This window comes from Cibotium barometz, chromosome 20 (assembly GCF_041138505.1).
Source record: "Cibotium barometz isolate CiBa-2024 chromosome 20, ASM4113850v1, whole genome shotgun sequence".
NCBI lineage: Eukaryota > Viridiplantae > Streptophyta > Polypodiopsida > Cyatheales > Cibotiaceae > Cibotium > Cibotium barometz.
This window is the reverse complement of record NC_141065.1, coordinates 17,750,674-17,772,140: the sequence shown is the minus strand read 5'-3', so window position 1 is coordinate 17,772,140 and position 21,467 is coordinate 17,750,674. Positions and strand designations below refer to the sequence as shown.

The 21,467-nt window shown below is 46.0% G+C and overlaps 3 protein-coding genes across 4 annotated transcripts in view; 2 read left to right on the top strand and 1 right to left on the bottom strand.

The window, feature by feature from the left end:
- Window positions 1–20,648, bottom strand: part of ARP5 (actin-related protein 5) — a 29,354-nt gene extending 8,706 nt beyond the window's left edge. The window contains exons 1-5 of one of the 2 annotated variants that reach the window (XM_086814516.1): window positions 20,393–20,648; window positions 19,763–19,833; window positions 19,493–19,617; window positions 890–934; window positions 677–779 (exon numbers count right to left, since the gene is read on the bottom strand). In XM_086814516.1, coding sequence (XP_086670642.1) covers window positions 677–779; window positions 890–934; window positions 19,493–19,617; window positions 19,763–19,833; window positions 20,393–20,484 — 436 coding nt within the window. In that variant the 5' untranslated portion in view covers window positions 20,485–20,648. Of the gene's footprint in view, window positions 1–676; window positions 785–889; window positions 935–19,492; window positions 19,618–19,762; window positions 19,834–20,392 lie in introns of those variants that run through there. The other variant, XM_086814517.1, reaches the window with a different exon arrangement.
- LOC147627609 (uncharacterized) lies at window positions 6,110–7,015 on the top strand. Its single transcript, XM_086814515.1, has one exon. The coding sequence runs from the start codon at window positions 6,110–6,112 to the stop codon at window positions 7,013–7,015; it is 906 nt and encodes a 301-aa protein (XP_086670641.1).
- On the top strand, window positions 7,162–9,049 carry LOC147627608 (uncharacterized). Its single transcript, XM_086814514.1, has one exon. The coding sequence runs from the start codon at window positions 7,173–7,175 to the stop codon at window positions 8,211–8,213; it is 1,041 nt and encodes a 346-aa protein (XP_086670640.1). The 5' UTR covers window positions 7,162–7,172; the 3' UTR covers window positions 8,214–9,049.
- Window positions 20,649–21,467: the final 819 nt, after the last annotated feature.

Below are 21,467 nucleotides of genomic sequence, written 5' to 3'. Positions count from 1 at the left end.
TTTTAGACGCCAGTAGCACTCCCCATTCCGGTGTGTCTCTTGCCCCTCAAAGTACAGTTGGTTTATAGCCTTTGGAAGCAACCGGTAACGTCTCCCATACACACAATGGATGGTTTATTTGCAGTCAGGGAAAAACTTGACCACTCCCACTATGGCAAAATCTGATGATGGGAAAGAACACCAAACCCTAAAGAAACTATTTCTGCTACAGCGACTGCATCAAGAAGCCAAGTTGCCAATGGTGATACGAACGTCGCGTTCCACAAATTTATGTGCATCATAGCACACCAAGGGAAACAAATCTTGGAGTGCAAGGCCTTGGAGAAGCAGATAACTCTTCAAGGCCTTGGCAAAGGGCTAATTCGCCTCATTATTCACAAGTGCTGAAGACTCCAAGGGCCAGGACAGCCAAAGGGAGGCTAACGCAAGGTCAAGAATAGGTCATCTTCAGGCTGTTGTTTCCAACAAAGAGTTAATTCGTCTCATTATTCACGAGTGTTGAAGACTCCAAGGGCCCGGACAGCCAAAGGGAGGCTAACACAAGGTGAACTTGAGGGTCAAGAATAGGTCATGTTCACTGTTGTTGGATGATATTCCTTCAAATGACAGCAAGTACTAACCGTAATCCCACGTATACAACAAGAACACACTCCTGACTATGAGCAAAGGAAGTTACCCAATGATGGTATGCTGTATGTCTCAAACAAAAGCTCAGCCATCTTGCTTCTGGAGTACAGCGGATTGCAAGGACACTCTGTTAAGAGCAGTGGATGCTCTATCTGCTCTGCCCTCCAAGCCAGCCACATAGAATCAGACAGCATAAGCCAATGAATCTATACATATTTTAATCTTTAAGAAAAGAACATTACTGGGACAAATCCACCGTTACCTCATTCCCATCAACGCCCAACCTATTGAATATATAATCAAAAATCTGCAATTACAAGTTGCATGGAACAGTTAGCATGATTGTCTACACACACAGCGCACACACGTGATATTCTCTGGGCAAAGATCTTTCAATTGCAAACATGTTTTTTTTATTTCACTTTTTTAAGTATACAAGCAAGATCATATCATTTACAGATCTAGCTACAGTTGTTTCATGTTACATCATGCAATACCTTTTAACTTGTTCTTGAAAATACATGGCTTCAGGGAGCCTGCACAGCCACCCATGACCCCCGTGACCCCCACCCCCAAAACCCTCCTTTCCTTTTGGCAAAGCTATCATCACCATTGACACCAGAAAATAGCCATTCTCCAACAATCTTTAAAAAATGACACCACCCTTTGGATCTCAGAAGAGGTCACACTGGCGCAGCTGAAACAAAAAAGAGCAGAATTGGAGAGGGACAAAGCCACACAAAAGGCAGAAAAATGGGCAATGCTTAGTTAGGGGTTAGGGGATTCACCAAACCGAAGCCTTTGGACCCCCAAAGTAATGCATGTAGGGATGGCTCCAAGCATGCAGGTCTACTTTTCATTCTCATTTCATTTTGTTTACAGATATACAGGTCATATTTGGACTACGTTGGCATTAAACAAAAAATCTCTCTATATGTCACTATGATCTCAAAACTACCCTTTGGATCTCAAAGGAGGTCACGCCGGCGCAGCTGAAACAAAAAGGAGCAGAATTGGAGGTCGTAACAGTTACACAAAAGGCAGAAAAATGGGCAATGCTCTATTAGGTGTAAGCCCTAATTAGAGATTCACCAAGCGGAAGCCTTTAGACCCCCAAAGTACCAAGCAGCTGCAAATGATCGCATTATATACCCCTTTTAACAAAGGATGGCATTCACAATCCAAAGTTACACTTACCTTCAACCTTTCAAGCTTTACAAGCCTCATTCAGCTTCCGACAAAACTATTAAGATCCACTCTGGTAATAAATCGATAATATTGTCTTTTCATAGCCAATCATTCTCGAATGTCAAAGTGATTCAGACCATCGTGAGTACTAGTCATTCTAGACTATAGTACGAAAGAACGCGGAACTGCATAGTACCTACTACCACGTGTAGAGTGGAGGCACAGCACGCAGATGCAGGCCAACAACGAAGATCCCGTGAACCACCATAAAGGTGGGAGATGAGGGGAGACCAACTGCATTTTGCCCTATATAGAGGGGTTCATTTGACCCCAATGCACTATAGGATAATAGACTGCCCCCCCCCCCCCCCCCCCCCCCCCCCCCCCCGGATGCGAAGCCCGAAGCTGAACAGGAGCCAACAAAGCTCTAATACCAGAACACAGCACCGCAGAGTAGCACACGTAGAGTGGAGGTGCAGCACGTGGACGGAGGAGGCCAACAACGGGCCGGTCCCCCCCCACCCGAAGATCCCGTGAACCACAATAAAGGTGGGGGATGAGGGGAGACCAAGGGCATTTTGCCCTACATAGAGGGGTTAATTTGACCCCAACCCATTATGTGGGATAATAGATGCCACATGGCAACGTGAGAAGCGGAGGGCAAGAATCCATTCCAACATAGTATTCTATACAATCATTGTCAAGATTCTCAGTCATTCCAAACTGTCATAGTTGTATTCACACTCCGATGCTCTCCAAGTGGGTTAAGAGACTTGACTGACCGACTAACCCGCTAAGGCTGAGGAATGACCTACGTAGCTCGTGCCTGACTTATCCTAGATTGAGGATGTACAATGGGGTCACGACGTACGACAAATATCATCCTACTGGGTTCTAATAATGTACAAATATTGCACTGTTGATGATGAGCCAGTTTGTCACCATGCACTGAGTGCAGAGTGCATGTGACATTCCCTCTTGCTTAGCTTGGCGGCAAGTTCATGGCTTCCAAGTAGTCCACCAACAACTGGGGGTACTCCTGGAAGAACTCCTCGTCTAGCCATACGGCTTCGTGGGTACCTCAATCTCGGAATTTCGTATAGAACTAACGTATCCGTCGACCGGAACCATGCTTCCATCGATGAAGAAGGATCTGCTCGGTCTCAATAACTTCTGATTCGTCTACCACGTCTGGCTGCTGTTTATCTGAAACATCAAACACTTTTGCCCTAACATATGGTTTTAGCTAAGAAACATGGTGTCAAATCCCCAAAGGATCTCCTCGTAGAACGCTCATGGTACATGACTCAAAACCTGCAACAAACAAACGACGAAGAAGGGGGTGCAGGCATGACTCACCTCCCAACCACGACAGCCATGGGCAAGCCCACAAGACTTGGCTGTCCCCACCGAGCCACGAGCTGAGCTAACTACATGGATGTACCGACCAATCTCTACTTCGTGACGTCCCATACCGCCACGAAGCTACCCTCGCGGGCCTCGAGACTGCTGCCGGCCTCGGCTGCATAAAGCAGATGCACGTCTGCACTAGATCCAGGCTCCTGACCATAGAGCTCTCACAAAGACACGTGAAACTCTATATCACTAATGACTAACCTTGGCCATATAAAGCAGATGCACGTCTGCACTCGATCCAGGCTCCTGACCATAGAGCTCTCACAAAGACACGTGAGACTCTATATCACTAATGACTAACCTTGGCCATCCTTTTATAGGCTCTTGGCCGGTCATCGGGCGTCCACACTTGGACGCCCGCCCGTCCATACTTGGGTGCCCGCCCGTTAGTCTATCTGTAACTCAGCTCGCCAATCAGTCTGCCTAGCTCCAAGCTTCCCAAAACCTCGAAGCTAGTCTTGTGTGCGTGTAGCACACGGTAGATACACACTGTGCACATGACATACTCCCCTTCCTCTAAGAGCTCACTAAAAAGCCAAGGTAATCTCTCTCAAGAGTAGTCAATGTCTCCCATGTAGCGTCCTCCTCAACACGATCCTTCCACTTGATCTTGTATTCCGTGATAAGCGTATTTCGCAATCTTCTTTCACGAAATCCAAGAATCTTTTCATGTTTCTATGAAACAAATGTCATGTCCTCGACATCTATGATTTCTTGAGGAGTAACTAATTGGTCTGTTCCACCCAGTACTTCCTTAAGCCTACTGACATGAAATATAGGATGAACTTTCACATGAGAAGGCAAATCCAATTCATATGCGACTGAACCAATCCGTCGTGTAATACGAAATGGTCCACAGTATCTAGGGAATAATTTCGGAGATCGACCTGACCATAAAGTCTCGGAATCTTTCGGAAACTCGCAAACACACCATCGTTCCTTCAGAGAACTCTCTAGGTGAACGATGTCTATTAGAATAAAAACTGTCCCATCCTCAGATAATCTTCGAGTTGTTTAGCCAACTCATCTTCCTCAGCTTGGCTCATCCTGTAAGGTGGAATACTGACAGGATCAGCACCAGGGATCAGGTCAATACGATGATCTACTGCCCTTTTAGGTGGTAGGCCCGATGGCAATTCCTTAGGAAATACCTCTTGAAACGAATCAAGTATCTCCCGAAATTCTTTGCTTTCAATGACATCCATAGAAGATATGAGAAATGAAAAAAGTAAAATCAATACACAATGGAAAGCGGTATATAAAGAAGAATCCATTATATTTCCAAAATCAACTGTATTTACAAGAGGTTCCTAAAAGGGATGTATACAATCACCTAAGATACTATACTGGGTGTTCCTATGTTGAAAAGAAAAAATATGACTAGACCAATCTATCTGAACTTGAAGAGTCTTAAACCACTCAATCCCTAATAACAAGTCTACATGTTCTAGATGCATAATGTAGCATTCCAGAGTATCTTTGTAGTCCTAAATCCGGATTGGTAGCATCTCCACCTTTCGATCCCATACTTGCCGACCCACAGGTAGGCGTATCTCATAGGTATGATTGTTGGGTGTCGTATCAAGACCCAATTTCTACACAAGTTTGTAGTTAACAAAGTTGTGTGAGCTGCCAGGATCTAGAAGAATGTGGATTCTATGGCCATTCACTTCTCCATAAACTCGGAGAAGATCATGCAAGCCAAAAACTTTAGAGTTGAACAAACAATCAGAACATGTACTAGGGCGAGAAAGTACAGTAACTGACGTACCTGTCAAAGACAACTGGTTAGCTGCCTTTGGCTTGGATCCTGCGTTGGTCTTTGCACCCTTTTGCTTCGGGCACTCGTTACGCATGTGTCCTTTTTCTTCGCAGGTGAAACAACGTCCCTCCTTCTTGAGCTTCAAAGCTTTAAGGAGACGTTTCTTCTTCGCTGGTGTCAAACTTGAATTCTTCGAAGGTTGGTCCAAAGACTTTCCTTCAGTCGTGTTAGCCATTGATGCAAAGAACTTTCTTTTGTGCTTGTTCCCTTGCTCGGTAACGGGTTTAGACTTGGAAGAGACCATTGTATCATCATAGATACGAGCGGAATGAATGGCCTCGTCCAAAGTTTTGCATTTGTAATTTTTAACCTGTAAATGGTATGAGTCGGGTAAACCGGCTACAAAGAACCCCAAAAGAGTTGTGGGATCCATCTTTGTAGCTTTCATCTGCAAGTCCCTAAATTTCTGGAGGTAGACCTCATAAGTGAGGTGCTGCGAGGTCATGGTCAAAGCTGTAAACCAAGCAGGGTTGTTTCTCGTACGCGTACGAATCAATTCGTACGTACGATTCGTACGGTACGGTACCGTACGATATCGTACGGTACGATATGCCAGTTTTGCCCGTTTTTAGCCGTTGCGCCGCCGCCGACTGCGCATTTTCGTGGCCGTTTCTGTCCGTTGCGCCGCCGCCGACTGCGCATTTTCGTGGCCGTTTTGTAGCCGTTTGCTGGCCGTTTTGGGCATGCTTTGTGGCCCATGTGCCCATTGGCCATGGCCCATGCTACATGGCCTTATAAAATGCCCACCCCCTAAGCCTCTCTCAAAGCTCTAGCCTCTCAATGCTCATTACTCAAGCCATCAAGCCCCCCCCTCTCTTGAGTCTTGCTCAAGTGACCATCAAGCCCCCCCCTCTCTCTCTCTCTCTCTCTCAACTCTCAACTTTCAAGCCACTCTCTCCCCCATAGGCCCTCTCTCAAGCCTCTCTCTCTCTCTCAAGAGTCAAGACTCAAGCCTCACTCTCATTTTCTCAAGCCTCTCTCTCTCTCTCTCTCTCTCTCTCTCTCTCTCAAGCCTATCCATCTCTTGAATCTTCTAACTTCTCTCTCTCTATTACAATGACAAGGGAGAAGAATGAAGCCTTCAATGTGCATGCTATCCATGTAGAGAAAGCCGATGGAAAGTCCAAGTCATATAGGTGGACTTGTAAGTATTGTGGCAAACAATACACAAGTGGAGTTACTAGGCTTCTCCAACATGTTGGAAAGGTGGGGGGGCAAGTTGCGCCATGCAAGGAAGTCCCCCTTGCTATATCCGATGAGATCTTCAACAAGATCAAGGGTGGATTGGGTGCTCACTATGATAGTGGTAGAAGCTCAAGGGCGGATGATGAGGTCATTTCCCCGCCTTGTGATACATCCTCCCCCGCCGCCTCCATCGGTGCCACCTCCGCCTCCGCCTCCTCAAAGAGACAAAGGCTTGAGTCTCCCATGAGGCAAGCCACTCTAGCCCAAGCCACCGGGGGGTTCTCTTCTTCTCTCACACATCTCCGAGAACGGCAACGGCTAGCGGATATAGAGATTGCACGCACCATTATTGAGTGCAATCTCTCATTCCATGTGCTCAAGGTAGATCAATGGAAGTCAATGGTGAAAGCCATTGCAAATGTGGGCCCATGTGAAGGATGGACCGGCGTCTCCTATCATGACATGCGCACGAAGAGGCTTGTGGACGAGAGGGAAAGAATCGATAGATCTCTCAATCCGGTGCGGGCGGCATGGTCCAAGTATGGGTGTAGCATCCTCTCCGACGGATGGAGTGACCGGAAGAAGAGAGGCATCATCAATATACTTGTCTCTTGCCCTCTTGGCACATACTTTGTGCGGGGCGTGGATTCCGGAAAGGCGGGGAGGAAAACATCGGGTGCATTCATATATCGCCATATCAAGCAAGCCATCATGGAGGTAAGTTTCAACTTTCAAATTGCACTAAAGTCTTTAAAGTTTAGGCTTTGGTATATGTGATATGAATCATATGATCATATGTGGCTATATCATGAGTCATGACTCAAGTCTCATACGGCATACGCTCATTGCATCCATTCATGTGCATTGTGACATGTAGGTTGGATCGAAGAACGTGGTGCAAGTCATCACCGACAACGCTTCAAATTGCCGTCGGATGGGGAAGTTGCTCGAGAAGGACTATCCCTCCATAGTATGGACGCCTTGTGCCTCCCATTGCATTGACTTGCTCATGGAGGATATGGGCAAGTTAGTGTGGATGAAGGAAGTAATGACCGAAGCTATCTCTATTGTTACCTTCTTCACCACAAAGGTGAAGGTGCTTGCCATGTTCCGCGAACATAGCAAGTTGGAATTGAAGAAGCCTTCATCTACACGCTTCGCCTACATGTGGCTCGTCTTGGAGCGCCTCCACGATGTGAAATCCTCCCTTCGCCAAACAGTGGTCTCCACAATGTGGAATGAGTGGGATGAGCGAGAATCGGCGGAGGCCAACGCCATGCAACGGCTTTGCCTAAAGGAGGAGTTTTGGCAGTCGGTCCGCACTATTGTCATTGCGGTCACGCCCTTCTATAGGGTATTGCGGATGACCGACATGGAGGGAGCCACCATGGGCCTTCTTGTTCACTTCATGGGAGAGGCCATAGCAGAGTTACGCGTTTCTCCTTCCATCAACGAGGAGAAGCGCGATGGTATGTTGGCCATTGTGGAGAAGAGATGGAAGTGGATGCGAAGACCTATCCATGGTCTTGCCGCTTTATTGCATCCGGCTTACAAATCACCCGCCCTCTTCACCAACGTGGAGCTACTTGAAGCCCGAGATGCTTACTTGCCCAAAGCATTGCCGGAGGATCGCCATGGGAAGTTCCTTGAGGAGCTCATAAGCTACAATGACCAAAGGGGAGGAGCCGCGTTTGCATCTACTACCTGTTGGAAGAGGGAATCCCTTGTGAAGCCCCTCTTTTGGTGGGAGACATTTGGGTATGCGCTCTCAAGCCTCCAAAAGGTGGCTTTGAGAATCCTAGCTCAGGATTGCTCTTCGGGTGCATGTGAGAGGAACTGGAGTTCCTACTCACTTGTACACACGAAGTTACGTAATCGCTTGAGCACGCAACAGTTAGAGCGGCTAGTGTATTGCCGCGCTAACTTGCGCATGCTGCGCGCAATGCAAAAGATGGAATCAGCGAGACAGGTATAAGTTACAACTTATAAGTTATAAGTTATAAGCATTCAAATTTCAAACTTCAATGTTTATTGAAATTTGGAACCAAATTCTAATACATTGCTTGTCACTTGATCATTGTACAATGTAGGTGAATGTGGATGCATTCAAGCTCACAGGGGACACTCTTCAGAGTGTAAACAAAGTGCAGGATGAGGAGGAGGAGAGGATCTATGCAGAGATCTATCGAGAGCTCGAGTCATTTGATCGACGACCTACTCGCACTCGTCGTAGGCGTGGAGGTAGTGGCAGAGGAGTGCAAGTAGGAAGCCGTGGATGCACGGTTCGTGGTGCTCCCAGGGACATAGTGCATACCTATGTGCGGCGTGGATCGGGTAGCTCCACACTCGCTCTTGCAGATGAGGATGCTCCCTTTGGCTTCTCACATGAGCTTAGAGAGCCCGAGTTCGATGATGAGGGCAACCGTCTTAGCGATGGCGACTTCGGCGAGGCCACTGATGTGTCCTCTTCTCATGAGGATGATTTCAGCGAGAGCTCTGATAGTGATGCCTTTGTCTAGTCTCTCCTTGGGCCTTGGCTCTAGCCTCTCTTTTTGTACTCGCGCCTAGCGCGCATGATCGCATCGCACCTCTATACTTATGTACTTTTGTTTGTCACTTCAAACTTGTTTAGTTGTTTTTAATGATATTTTGGTTTGAAACAACTTCTCTAGACTCTACCCTTCCAAATTGAAAATGTCTATGTTTGTAGGTGTTCTTTAATTTAAAAAACCGTATTTTATCGTACCGTATCCCAAAATTTCATATCGTACCGAATATTCCCGTACGGTATCGTATTTTCGTACCGTGACAACTATGAAACCGAGCAACAACATCATAATCATCCTCTTTCTTGAGGAATTCTTTCTTGAAGACATCTTCGAATTGTGCCTAAGTCGTTGGCTTAGGATTGAGTTCCTTCCACCAAAGCAAAGCTTTGCCTGAGAGGAAACCTGCTGCTAGCTGGTTCTTTTTCCCATCGTCATATGGATGGAACTGAAAATGGACTTGTCACTTATGTAGCCAAGTGTCCACTATCTCCTTGGTGTGCTGCTTTTGCTCGCCCCCGAACTGTTCCGGAGTAATGTTGGGGCCTAAAGCAGAGGCCAAGGTATCCATACCCGAAAGAGTAGATAGGGTAGTGGTCAAAAGAGAGATGGAGTTCTGCAAAGCCTGCATCTGCACGGCGATTTGTGCTTGACGTTCCGAAGAAGAAGCTTCAAGAGTAACTTTACACTCTTGGAAATCTGATTTTGACACATAATCGTCGAAAAGATCAGTATCGGTATCTTCCGTAGCCGGCAGGCCTTCACGTTCGATAAAGGGCTCCAACTCGGATTCTTGGGGCGACATCTTTAAGAGCGCAAGGGGAGAGAAAATTCGATCTTGCACAAGAAAAGGCTAGAGAACTTGAGAGCTTGAGAGCTTGAAAACTTGAGAGATGTGTGGCAAGAAGCCCGCTTAAGGAAAATATATAGGCTTCCCTAAAAGCAATCTTGAGCTTTTGCTTTTGTGTTTTATATATATATATATATATATATTCTATTTTCTTTATATATATAAAAAAACACTTTTAAGCATTACGTGGGTCTTTAAATCCTTTACTAAGGTTTAATCCAAAAAAAACGAAAGCAAAGCGTATGTTTTGTTTTCTTTTTTTTCCCAAAAAAAAAAACAAACAAAAAAAAAACAAAATCGGACGCTAATATGCTTTCGCGTTTTTTCCTTCGCCCACCTGAATTTAGCGCCACCCGTCGCCTGCGTGGGTCTAAAGTCGCCGCCAACTGCTGCGTGCCTTCGGCTGCTTGTGCCTAGGCTTGGCCGCCTGCCTGCCTGCGCTGCCTACGTCGACTCAACTGCACATGTGCGCTTGCGTTCGCTTGGCTGGCGCTGTCACCTGCGCACTGGTGATGCCTGCCTACACGGCTTGCGCCCACTGCCCGTGTGCAAGACCCGGCCACCCAGCAGCACCCGACCCTGCACATACAACAGTCGACGACCCTCTCTCTCTCTCTCTCTCTCTCTCTCTCTCTCTTTCTCTTACAACAATAGCCGACTGGCTTTTTTTCTCTCTCTCTTCTCTCTCTCTCTCTCTCTCTCTCTCTCTCTCTCTCTCTCTCTCTCTCTCTCCAGTTCATACGACTGCAAAAACGCATCTAGCCTTCTTCTTGCTAAACAAATCAACCCTACCCGACCACCTTTTCCATCATCACACGTTTCTTTGATGAAAAAGCAACATACTAATCTGAAAAACAGCATAATGCATAGACAAAAACAGCAAGCTTCTTGAACTCATACCTTTCTTCGACCTCATCTTCTCTACCTACCGACTTGCTCGTTCACGAGGTATGCTCTAATACCACTGTCAAATCCCCAAAGGATCTCCTCATAGAACGCTCCTGGTACATGTCTCAAAACCTGCAACAAACAAACAAACAAGAAGGGGGTGCAGGCATGACTCACCTCCCAACCACGACAGCCGTGGGCAGGCCCACAAGACTTGGCTGTTCCCACCGAGCCACGGGCTGAGCTAACTAGATGGACGTACCGACCAATCTCTACTTCGTGACGTCCCATACCATCACGAAGCTACCCTCGCCGGCCTTGAGACTGCTGTTGGCCTCGGCTGCATAAAGCAGGTGCACGTCTGCACTAGATCCAGGCTCCTTACCATAGAGCTCTCACAAAGACACGCGAGACTCTATACGACTAATGACTAACCTTGGCCACCCTTTTATAGGCGCTTGGCCGGTCATCGAGCGTCCACCCTTGGGCGCCCGCCCGTCCATACTTGGGTGCCCGCCCGTTAGTCTATCCCTAACTCAGCTCGCCAATCAGCCTGCCTAGCTCCAAGCTTCCCCAAACCTCGAAGCTATAGCACACGGTCGATACACACGGGTTGATACACACGGTGCACATGACACATGGAAAACATCACGCATTGTCCAACTGGTAGGCAACTTTAACTTCATGGAGACATCACTTAACTTTTTGACTATTGGAAAAGGGCCAAAACTACCGAATGAAAGCTTGGGACAATGCTTGCCCACTTGTTTCAATCTTTGTTTCATGTGCTGTACGCACGCGCCTATGGCTGTAGGGACTGAACTGCTACGTAAGGTACTGATTGGCTACGCCTGATGACTGTAGGAACTATACTGCTACTGAACTGCTGTGTAAGACTGCTGACTGAAGCAAACGCCGGTTCTCAAAGGCTGGAGAAGCAAACGCAGAAGCTTCAAGAGGGATAGATTAGTCTAGGTTGAAGGCGGGGAATGCTCTTAGTGCTGAGGAGGAAGGCACCTAGCTCACTGAAGACTGAATGGAATAACTAAGCCCTATGCAAGCCTATTTATACTAACTAGGGGCTCGTCAAGTTGGCTGGTCATTTATTTAATAAAGTTTATATTTAAAAAAGACATTAAATGCTAAATAAATACCATAAAATATGGAAAAAAATACCAGATAAATCCTAGTAAATTCCCTAAGGCTTCTGGGATGTTCTAAATGATGCACAGGCATATGAATGCATATTATGCAAGATGCAGAGTGCTTTCTGATGCAAACCCTAAGGCTTCTACGGACTCTACATGCATGAATGATTCTCTCCAAGTGGGTTAAGGGACTTGACTGACTGACCGACCGACCCGCTAAGGCTGAGGAATGACCTACGTAGCTCGTGCCTGACTTATCCAGGACTCAGGATGTACAATGGAGTCACGGCTGAGTGCAGGGTGCATGTGACAGCAATGCTAACATTTTCATCTCTCAGCGTCCTGCTAAGGGTGAAGTTCGATGTGGCAACAACACACTGATGCCCATCAAATCTGTTGGCACCGTCTTATTTGACACTAACACATGCCCCAACCAGGCAACTCTAGATAATGTTTATCTTGTCCCTAACTTGGGCCTCAACTTACTTTCTGTATCTCAAGTGACCCAACTCGATCATGGAGCTTATACTTCAACAAGCGAGTTGTCGAGGTAATTGACGAGACTATTGGTCTTGTTGTTGCTAGAAGTCAAGCTCAGAAGGATAGCTTATACCGGATGTCTGCTCATTTATCTGAAACCTCCGACGGTTCTGAGTTTCATCGGGTTCGTGCTTATGTGACTCAAGCTCCTTCGAACACTGAAGGACTATTGCACTATCGCTATGGTCATCTTCCCTATGACACGCTCTATGAGTTGTCTAGGGACCAGCTAGTTGAAGGCATACCGCGCCTCAAACTGACAAAGGATGTCTGCCAGCCATGTCAAATGGGTAAGCAACATCGTACACCATTCCCACATCATGCTACTCATCATGCTCAAAGTATACTCAAGGTGATTCATTTCAATTTGAGTGGGCATTCTACTATTCAAGGTACATGTGGGTGTATTTCCTGAAGCATAAATCAGATGCCTTCCAATATTTTTCCACATGGGTTCGGTTAGTATGGGCGTCTCAATTGGGATTGCTCACAGTGACAATGGTGGTGAATTTATCTCCCATCAATTTACCGAGTTCTTGCAAGAGCATGACATTCAACGCCAACTCACCTCCACCAACTCCCCCTCACAAAATGGAGTAGTCAAGTGCAAGAACCGCACCGTTATGGACATGGCACGCTCCATGCTCTTTGCAGCAGAGCTGCCCGAATGCCTTTGGTCGGAATCACTCAACACTTCTGTATACCTTCTAAACCGTTGCCCCACGGTTGTTGTCCCTCACAGGGCCCCGTTCAAGGCATTATGGGAAAAAACCGACTATTTTCCATCTCCGTGTATTTGGGTGTCGTGCGTACACACACACTCTGAATGACACGCGGGGTAAGCTTGAGCCAAGGAGTGAGTTGCTCATTTTTGTGGGTTACTCTTCTGAATCAAAGGCTTACAAAGTCTTTGATCCTAGATCAAACAAAGTCTTCGTTCATCGAGACATTGTCTTTGATCACAGTGGGATTTGCTTCGTCTTCCACTGCCCATACCACCCCAACAAGAATCTCCGACTATGCCACATGAACCCAATCAGTCAAACATTACTCCGCCTCTTGAGGAGCCTTCCTCCTCATGACAGCCACCCAGGGACTCTTTACCCCGCTGGTACCAACAGACCATACGTGACTCTGGCATGCTTCCTCATGATACTCCCTTGGACGGTCCTCATCGGTCCACCAGGCTCACTCCTCTTGCCTCATTTGCCTCTATTTTTTCCACAGACTATGTAGCGCATGATGAGCCAACCTCGTGGAAAGATGCAGTCAAACATCCATCCTGGAAACAGGCTATGGAACAAGAACTCGAAAGCATTAACCGTAATGGCACGTGGTCCCTTGTGGATCGCCCTCGTCATAAGGAGGTCATTGGAACCAAATGGATCTTTCGTACCAAATTTAAAGCCAATGGTGTACAAATCCCGGCTTGTTGTGCAAGTCTTTCGCCGAAAGAAAGCATTGACTTGGACGAGACCTTCGCACCTACTGCTCGAATGACGACAATCCATCTTTAACTCAATCTGGTTGCTCACACCACAAATGGCCAATCTACCAGATGGATGTTAAGAGTGCTTTTTTAAATGGCATTCTCGAGGAGGAAGTCCATGTTGACCAACCTCTGGGCTTCCCGCTCCCCGGGTATGAGGACAAAGTCTTCCGCATGCATAAAGCTCTTTATGGGCTTAAGCAAGCGTGGTATCATCGCATTGACAAATTTTTACCCAGCCAAGATTTTCAACCATCTCACTCTGATCCCAATATGCTATATCCACACTAAGGCGATGGTTTGCAACCTAGTGCTGTATGTCGATGACCTCATCATTTCTAGTTCAAATCAAGCCAAACTGGCTGATATCATGGCACAGCTGAGAAGAATTTTTGAGATGATTGATCTTGGTCTTCTCTCATATTTCCTTGGCATGGAGGTGGTCCAACATCCCGATGATATTTTTATGTCACAACAAAAGTATTGTCTTCAACTCATTACTTCCTACTTTCCTGATGGTGCTATCCCTGTGGCTACCCCATTAGATCCCACCATCAAACCATCAAACTATCAAAGGAAGAGGACTCACTGCCACATGAAGAGCGAGCCTACCGCCAAGTGGTTGGGAAACTCATATGGCTCACAACTCTCGACCTGACATTTCCTATCGCACATCCATTTCACATCAGTATTTCAATGCTCCTAAGGAGCCACATTGGAGTTCAGCGACGATGAGGGTTGTTCACTATCTCCCGGGTACCTATATGTTTGGACTTCACGTCAATAGTGTGATCACACTGCGTGGTTACACGGACTCCGACCGGGTAGGTGACATCGATTCCCAACTTTCTCATGGTGGTTATTTGTACTCTCTTGGATCTGGTCCCTTCTCTTGGTCTAGCAAGAAGCAGGATACTCTTGCAGGTTCTTCCGCTGAGGCTGAGTACCAGGCCCTCTATGATGCCACCACTGTGGCTATGTATCTTCGTCAGCTTCTTAAGGAGATGAATGTTACCTTTGACTCCGCTTCCACCATCTTCGTCAACAGCCAGAATGCGATTGCACTGGCAATCCTATTTTTTCTAACCGTACCAAGCATGTGGGTGTCCATTTTCATTTTACCAGGGAACAGGTTGAGCTTGGTACCATCATGCTCCAGTACATTCCTATGGCGGACAACCATGCCGACATCCTTACAAAGTCCGTCAACCAGCCCATCCTCGAGCATCTTCGCGAACGGATTGGCATTGGTCGTCCACCATCACCCTCCACATATTGAGAGGGGGATCACCCTCTCCATCCAGATTATTTATCATTTTTTGTAACCGGCGCATGAGTCAGTGAAAACTCCATGAGAGCACAGCTCATGTGAAAACCCACTGCATTGCATTCTTGCATACCTTTTGCATAGCATTCTGTTTTTTGTGTTTGGGGTGTATGTGTGAATGAAAACCCTAAAAATGGGCATTCATGCATGTGAAAATCTCTTGCATTGTGGCATTGATCCAGTACCACCCAAACTCAAAAATCTCTACACAAGTCGATGAGCACATGTTCTACTTCCTCGACAACCCACCTTACCCAAAGCTTGTTCCCCTCATCTTCTCTCCTGGTCCCCTTTTTGGCCTAAGAGGGGGTGTGTGAAAATATACCCAAAGTGATATTTTATCCATCCCAAAAGGGTGTGATTTTTGGCATATTTTTGTCTTGTTCTTCTGGCCGACCAGCACTCCTTCAACATGTATATATTAAAAGCCTCATCATTCTGAACAACATCTAAAGATCATCGCACATGATCAGCTCTTCGCGTCCAATGCTTAGGCAGCCGGCGCTCTGCCCTAACCAATATTACATCAACGAATACGTCAACTAACGCAACCAACAGCCATCGGCTCCAATACCGCAGCAGCCACCAATCAATACGTCATAATTGCAGCAGCTGGCTGAACCTTCATCTACACATCGTTGATCATCATCATCTTGTTGGTGCATGGCTCCACTACCTGTGCATCATATGACAGCAGCTACCCAGCTGTATCAACCAACATATTGATCATCGTCTTTACTTTGCTGCTGATAACGACAGTTATCATCTATTTTCTCCTCTGGATCTGCAGCACGTGTGCTACTCATTCTCTGGCGCAGTACCTCACATCTGCAGTAGCATACGTCTACAGTAGTACTTCATCATTTTACATCTCTGATTTGGGACAGCAGCCCTCTCTGCTCATTCGACACCGGCTATCCTTCACCTCTCATCAGAGGGTCTTTGTACTAGATTTCATTTATTAGTATACATATCCTCAATCGTCTACTCCATGATGTATTGATTTGCTCTGATCTCTCATACATCAAGTCTTTTCGTCTTTTTGCCCTCACAACCACTGCCTCAGTGTCACGTGCATTCCGCAATTGGATGCCACGTAGACACATATGTACAAAAGGTGCAGGACCTGGGGTGGAAAACTGGTCCCATGTGAGCCCAGTCCGGGACAAGTCAGCCAAGGTCCCACTCCAGTCGTCCGAGGTCAAGTGTGCATTATCCTGCACATGAAACAGTGCTGATCCGCGCTGTGAGTCTCCCTCTAGAATGATGTCAGTGGTTCTGTGTATCTGGTATGATACTGGATGCCAGACCACTGTGTAGACAGTTAGGGTTTGCATATAGGAAAGGGGCCAGCCCATAGGGCTACCCCAAGGACAGATCTGTGGGCATGGGGAAGGTGTAGAACCACCCCCATAGGGGCCAGGAAGGCCTTGGCAGTGCCCACCAGCCATGGGATGGGCTGGAAGGGCTGTAAGCCAGCCCTAGGGCCCCTGGACAGGCAGCCGACAGGGTACCCAGCCCCTAGAAGGCTGTAGGCCAGGTGTGGGGCAGCCCACATAGGCTGGCCAGCAGCCAAAAACAGAGGCACATGATGGCCAGCAGCCTATTATGTGATGCGCAGCTTTTTAAGCATTAAATGCTGAATATTCTAGTCGTGGGACTATTTTTAGTCAGCCGATTGGGTTTTAGACAGCCTACCAGCACCCTGGAGGTGTATAAATACCCATGGCATATTTTCAGGTCATTCATCTCATATTTCACCAATTGCTGAAGCTGATCAAGAGGCCAGGACAGCCAAGGATAAGCTAACGCAGAAGGGGTGAAAGATTGAAGGTCAAGGGCAGAGGATTCTCCTCAGCCAAGAAGGTTCAAGTTCAGTCTTTTATTTCAGTTTTGCATCATTCTAATAAAAGCAAATACACCATTCATGGTGGGGGCCCTATAGAGGGTATTCGGGACCCAATACTGTGTCCTCTTCTCCCTCTCTCTCTCTCTATTTTTCTGCACATCTACATTCACTTTTGTGCATTAATTTCGTCATCGCGACAAGTGCGTTGTTTTTCTGAGCATTGAAGTTACCGATCTCCCCTGAAGCTTCCGCATGTTACACTCAGTCCCAAACAGGTGTGCACACACGTCCACAGGTTTCCAAGCGTCCCCGAAGCCCATGGACAATCACAAGTAGAAATACCAAGCATTGTCAAGGCAGCTAAGACAAGTCATTCATGCATGTCAAAACACACACAAATGCTTTATGCACAATATTCTCGATGCCATCTCCCAACTTATTCATCTCGTACAAAACCCGTCTTGGGCACCGCCCATACGGTATAAAGAATGCTCACCAAGGTGTCCACCCTTCCATGAGACTTCATCAGCATGCCAAGAACTCTCACCAGGGTATCTACCCTTCCATAAAGCCCTTCCACATGTACTGAGCCATGCCAGGAACTCACACCAGGATATCAATCCTTCCATGGAGCCCTTCCACATGTAACAAACCATGCCAGGAGCCTCACACCAAGATCTCAATCCTTCCTTGGAGTCCTTCCACGTGTACTAGACCGTGCCTTGAACACACGCCAGCGTCTATACCTACCCTTCCATGGTATTCCTCCACATGTGTATAGTCAAAAGTCACCTAAAAGACCTCCCGAGCTGTTGCGCCAATCATGAAAGTAGGGTGACCAGATTCATGTCCAGTGTGTACCTTACCGACCACACACCATACGCATCCCCTGTGTCCCCGTTGGTACATCACTAGGTTGTTGGCCTACCCACCGTCACCCACAAACGTTACCTGTTCACACTTGATGTCATAAGCAGTGATGTACATTCGTATGCCACTGCCGCACGCACTACCGCCATGTCCCACACTTTAGAGTGTACTTGTTAGGGTCGTAACACCAAGGATGTCCCAAACTGCCCGATCTCATCGGCACCTTCTTTTGCTCCAAAATGCACACATCTAGAGTGTCGTACATTTTTTGTTTCCAATCTACTCATTCTCGTAGGCATGTTGCCTCCGGGCACTAGGCTATTTGTGGACTTCCAAAAGGCATTTGATATCGTGCCCCATAAAAGCTTAGGGATAAGAATAAAGAAGCTTGGGTGCCACTAAATTATCACATAGTTGCCACCAGTCACGTGTTAAAGCTTGGAAGTCTCAGGGAAAGACCCGAGTTCGAATCTTGTTGTGCTTGAGATAGTGCCAACATCTTTTTTTAAAGGGGCCAAGGTAAGGACCGCTCATGGGTGTGTAAGTAAAATCCCCCCCCCCCCAAAAAAAAAAAAAAAGGACACACACAATGCAGTCCGCCGCCTCTATGAGAAAGTTATAGGTCAACTTAAGACAAAAGAAGGAATGTCGCAACACTTCTTGAATAATATGGGGTCAAGCACAGGTGCAAACTATTTTTGGGCTTTGCATAATGAGCTAGAACTAATAAATATGACCTTCACAAAGGAAAAGAGTATCAACTAACTTCAACTTGGGCAACATTGTCAACTAGGCCAACATGATCACTCCGCTTCATTGGCCAATAATGAACGTCATGAGAGGCCTACAATTTTGGCACAATTTCCAAGCCCAAAAGGAATTGTCTACTCCCATTCCAAAGGTGTCCTAATAAGTAAAGACTTATGACCCCATGTATGGATCAATATGAAGATATTGGTTTACACAAGCAAGTAGCATGTTGGGGTAGTGTGCCAAACCTTCATAAGCAATCTAAACCATTTGACCTCGATGGGCCACCATTCCATACACATACAGAGGCGCCCAGAGTCCAAAGCTACTCAACCATGGCTACTCTTCATAATGGGGGTCCTTAGATACATAAGCTAGCTGGTGCCTCGGCACTAAATATGAGGATGAAGAATTTCATGTTTAACAAATTCCAAAAGAAAGACTCCATGCCATGATGTTCTCACGACCCATACGCACTAAATCCTCTATCCACACCACATCATTCTAGCAAAGTTTGTAGCCACCCTCTCCATAAGGATGCCTCATTTCAAGGAAATTGTTTATGCTCGTGACATGAGGTGACTTCACATAGGCTGGCTCTCAATGCGCTGAAATGAGCAGAGATATCAGAGAGACATTTGGCATATACCATCCCATCTATAACAACCATGTATTTTTATAATTCCTCGTATTGAAATGAGCAGAGATATCAGAGAGACATTTGGCATATACCATCCCATCTATAATGACCATGTATTTTTATAACTTCCCTGTATTGACAAAAGACAGCTTTAGTCAGATGCCTCATACAATTTCTATCACGGTAACACTACTCAGCATGTATTCTTTTTGCTATCACGGGCAATCTGGCCCCCTCAGACATTAATACAACTCTCTCCCCCTGTCTCTCTCTCACCCCCCCCCACACACGTGCATGCACACATCCCACACTCCCATAAAGAGAGGGGGGAGAGAGAGAGAGAGAGAGAGAACTTACGCATTCCATAGTTTCGAACTGATACACCACATTTGCATCAAAAGCGGATCGATATGAGGAACGTGTGAAATCAAGAAACCGGCTTAAAGCAGGATCATAATCTCCCACAATGTTCACCAGATCTCCTGTTCATCCAGTCAGACATGTGACTTATCTGCTGCCTGCTTCACATGATTATTTCTTTGTATAAATCTGAAATTAAACTATGGTCCCATCTGCCAGTATTTTGTTACTGAACAAAAGAAAACAGCTAGAGTTTCAACTCCATACCAGAAGGCTTCAGACGAGGCCGGTGAAGTACATTCCGAAACATCATTCGTGGTTCAGACTCACCCGCCCACCTGCCATAATCTTGAGTCAAACTTTGCCAATGATAAAATATGCCTTTTAAAGGCATCAAGGTTCTCTACTTGATAGGTCTTTATGATGATGAATAGCCGAAAACCTCTATGTAGACATCATATATGGATGTATGTATGTGTGGCCCTTAAAGTATTTATGTATGTATGTATGTAGGTACGTACATGTACGCATGGATGGATGAATGTATGTGTGTCTGTGTATGTGTAGGTTTTGCTTTCTTTTTATGTATGTATGCATGTACGTATCTGTGGGTGTAGGTATGTATGTACAGAGGTATCTGTGGATGGATGTATGCGTGTGTATGTGTACGTATATTCCTTGATTGTTTTCCATATATTTAGGTACGAAGGTATATGTATGGGCGTATGTACGTATGCATGTGTGTTGTGTGTGTGCATTGTGTGTGTGTGTGGGCATGTGTATGGATGGATGTACGTGTGCGTATGTGTGAATATGTATATACTTTGATTTCTTTCTTTTCTTTTATATTAGAGTCTGCAGACAAGCTGAGAGAACAAAGAAGGAAGCTTGACTTACCCAACACGGCAGGCATTGGCACCGTTGTCTATCACTATGGCACGCGACAAATCAATGCTGTAGTAGTCATCCTGTCGAGAAATTGAGGGCATGGTTGATGTCGTTTTTCTTACTGAAACCAAGCTACAGAGAGTAAGAAGCTGCTCTCCACCAAATAACCCAGGTCCCTGCTTAGTGCTTTCATACTACCCGCCCGGACGCAAATAAGTTTGTACACCCTACATAAAATAAATTCATAATAAATTAATTGACATCCTCTTTTTTTAGGATCAATAGTAGCATATTTATATATATGTGCTAAAAAAGTCAAGTACACTTTTAAGTAATATACATCTGAAATTTCCTCACTACAATCCTCTATTTTCACACTTGACTTCGTTTAAGAGTTTACAAAGCAAAGACCATCTCTCCGCTTCCAACAGAAACCTAGACTGCTCCCAAGAAATCTAATAGCCCAACATAATGCAAGCCTCCATCATTGCCTCTGTGCTGCAACCCCTTGGGGACTGTTTTTCCAATCTGCCCCCTTTCTTTGACCAAATTTTTACTGTGGGCATGGTTCCCATTGGGTTCTCTATGAAAGCAACAAAGGTATAATCAATCTGTTTTTCTTTAAGGTACCATCTTCTAGTTCTGAGCCCAAATCTAGGCAATCTGCATTTCCAGCAAAATATAAACCAAGGGTTAGAAACCCCCCCCATTATGTTTGAGGTCCCTCCAAAGTAAGGCATAAATCAGGTACTGCTCCTTTACAGATTCAGTAGGAGTTGATCTAGCTCATCTACTCTCAACTTATTCAAATTACATATAGACCAGCACACATGCAAACACATTTATGCATTACATCTATCACACCAAACCAACAATGGAAACCTTCTGAAAAACAATAGCATTCCTAGTGCTCCAGACTTCCCACAAGTAGCATGCTTTGATTATGTTAAACAGTAACCCTGCATTTTCATCATTGAAGGACCATTTACCAAGAATCCAATCCCCCCAGTAAGCCTGAATTCCCAAACATTGCTCAACCCATTTTGCAATCATGCCCTAGCTCCTCTGATGGCTGGGCACTCCC

Bases quoted from the DNA above. Each gene is read 5' to 3' on its own strand.
- LOC147627609 (XM_086814515.1), top strand. From the start codon at position 6,110: ATGACAAGGGAGAAGAATGAAGCCTTCAATGTGCATGCTATCCATGTA.
- LOC147627608 (XM_086814514.1), top strand. From the start codon at position 7,173: ATGGGGAAGTTGCTCGAGAAGGACTATCCCTCCATAGTATGGACGCCT.